At 38.3% G+C, this 1,766-nt stretch overlaps 1 protein-coding gene across 1 annotated transcript in view; it reads left to right on the top strand.

Annotated features, from left to right (window-relative positions):
• Nucleotides 1–1,648: 1,648 nt before the first annotated feature.
• Nucleotides 1,649–1,766, top strand: part of LOC108562171 (L-lactate dehydrogenase A chain-like) — a gene marked incomplete at its 3' end in the record, with an annotated part of 3,003 nt that continues 2,885 nt past the window's right edge. Inside the window, exon 1 of the mRNA XM_017920425.1 lies at nucleotides 1,649–1,653. Within this exon, the coding sequence (XP_017775914.1) occupies nucleotides 1,649–1,653 (5 nt within the window). The remainder of the gene's footprint in view (nucleotides 1,654–1,766) is intronic.

Raw genomic sequence — 1,766 nt, 5'->3', positions numbered from 1 at the left:
TTCGAATTCGAATTATTAACGTAAAGTTAACTTTAATTGGAGACTTCAACGATCGCGCAAGCGACGAACCCGTAACTTAATATTAATTTACATTCATATTTTATGAGTTTTGTTACGATTTTTCTTTATTGCAATTTTTCTTTTTTTGGAAAAATAATGTTGAAGATCGTCGGATCGATTGCTTTGGTCCTCGAATATTCGGAAACTTCGACACACGCGCCTGTTTATTCTCGTCGCTTTGGTACCTCTTTCGTTGGTCGTCTTTTCTTCTCTTGCCTCGGTCTTGTCTGATCGCAGATTTATCTGCGGTCTCTCGCCGTCCTCTTGCACTTTTTTGCTGATCAAAAGTCGAGGATTTACTTTGTCCCGGGGTGAATTTTTCACCGGGGCCGCCGGAATTTTAACGGGGGGCCCACTGAGAATAAAACAAAAATAAAGAAAGAAATGAAGGATGGCCGAAACAGCGGGAAAGAGAAGGAGAGTCGAACGAAACGGAGAAATAAAACGAGGAGCAGAGGAGGTTGATATTTCGAAATTATGCGGCGAGAAATGGGAACCCCGTTGGATCTCGCGATCGCAAAGAGATAAGCATCGCTCGAGAAGAAACCGAAAAGCTGACGGAGGGAGAAAACTGGAGGTCGGAGCGTTGAATGCATGCGAGAAAAAGGACGATGGACTTGGATGGACTTGGACGGACGGTGTTGACATTGCATAGCTCTTCGCGAGTTGGCGGTCGCGGACGCACCAAAGCGGCCGAAAATAAAACTGCAAAAGGAAAAACATGAGTTGTAATAATGAGGCAGTTTTTTTTTCTCTGTACAATTGACATTCTCAACACTTGATAATTGTTTAAATTATATAATCGGCAACAATATTAAACAATATTAATTTCATTAGACACAAGTATTATTATTGTATTTAACAATATAATAATAGCGTTGAAAAAGTTGTAATTTGTGTTAATAAACGAGGAGATTTCAACGCTTACTGAGACGACTAACTCTTAGATTCAAAAGTTTGATATGAATTTGTTAAATGCTGCATTCATTTATTCCTTTAATTAACTTTTTTGTTTGTTTATACTTCTTACAAGCAAATATGTAGATCAACACTTGATAATTGTTTAAATTATATAATCGGCATCAATATTAAACAATATTAATTTCATTAGACACAAGTATTATTATTGTATTTAACTATATAATAATAGCGTTGAAAAAGGTTGTAATTTGTATTAATAAACGAGGAGATTTCAACGCTTACTGAGACGACTAATTCTTAGTTTCAAAAGTTTGATATGAATTTGTTAAATGCTGCATTCATTTATTCCTTTAATTAACTTTTTTGTTTGTTTATATTTCTTACAAGCAAATATGTAGATTGTGTGCAAGCAAAATTGAGTATATTGAGACAAAGGAAACTATCGGTCTCAAAAGAATTCCAATTACTGGTAAATGCGCGGCGCGAGGAACACAGAGGTTGTAGACTGCCATTGTTGTTCGTTTCCCCCCTTCCATATTGGGGGTACAGGGAGCAAGGAGCAGTTATCCAAATGAGATGCACGATGCGAATACTTTTCCATCGTTTGGCTTGGGTTATTCGGTTAAATGTGTCGCGCGGCCGTAAAATGTGCACACATTAACCGGTAATGGGGTATAATGAACACGTTAAGAGAGGGGTGAGGGAGAGGACTGTAGTAATGGGGGTTTTGCAGACAATGGCCCGGAAGTTGAGGCCGTTTCTCGGTGGAGTTCTGTGGAGGTTGG

This window comes from Nicrophorus vespilloides, unplaced genomic scaffold (genome assembly GCF_001412225.1).
Source record: "Nicrophorus vespilloides isolate i.1.1-1 unplaced genomic scaffold, Nicve_v1.0, whole genome shotgun sequence".
Taxonomy (NCBI): Eukaryota; Metazoa; Arthropoda; class Insecta; order Coleoptera; family Silphidae; genus Nicrophorus; species Nicrophorus vespilloides.
The sequence above is the reverse complement of the archived record's forward strand: the minus strand, read 5'-3'. Positions and strand labels throughout refer to the sequence as shown.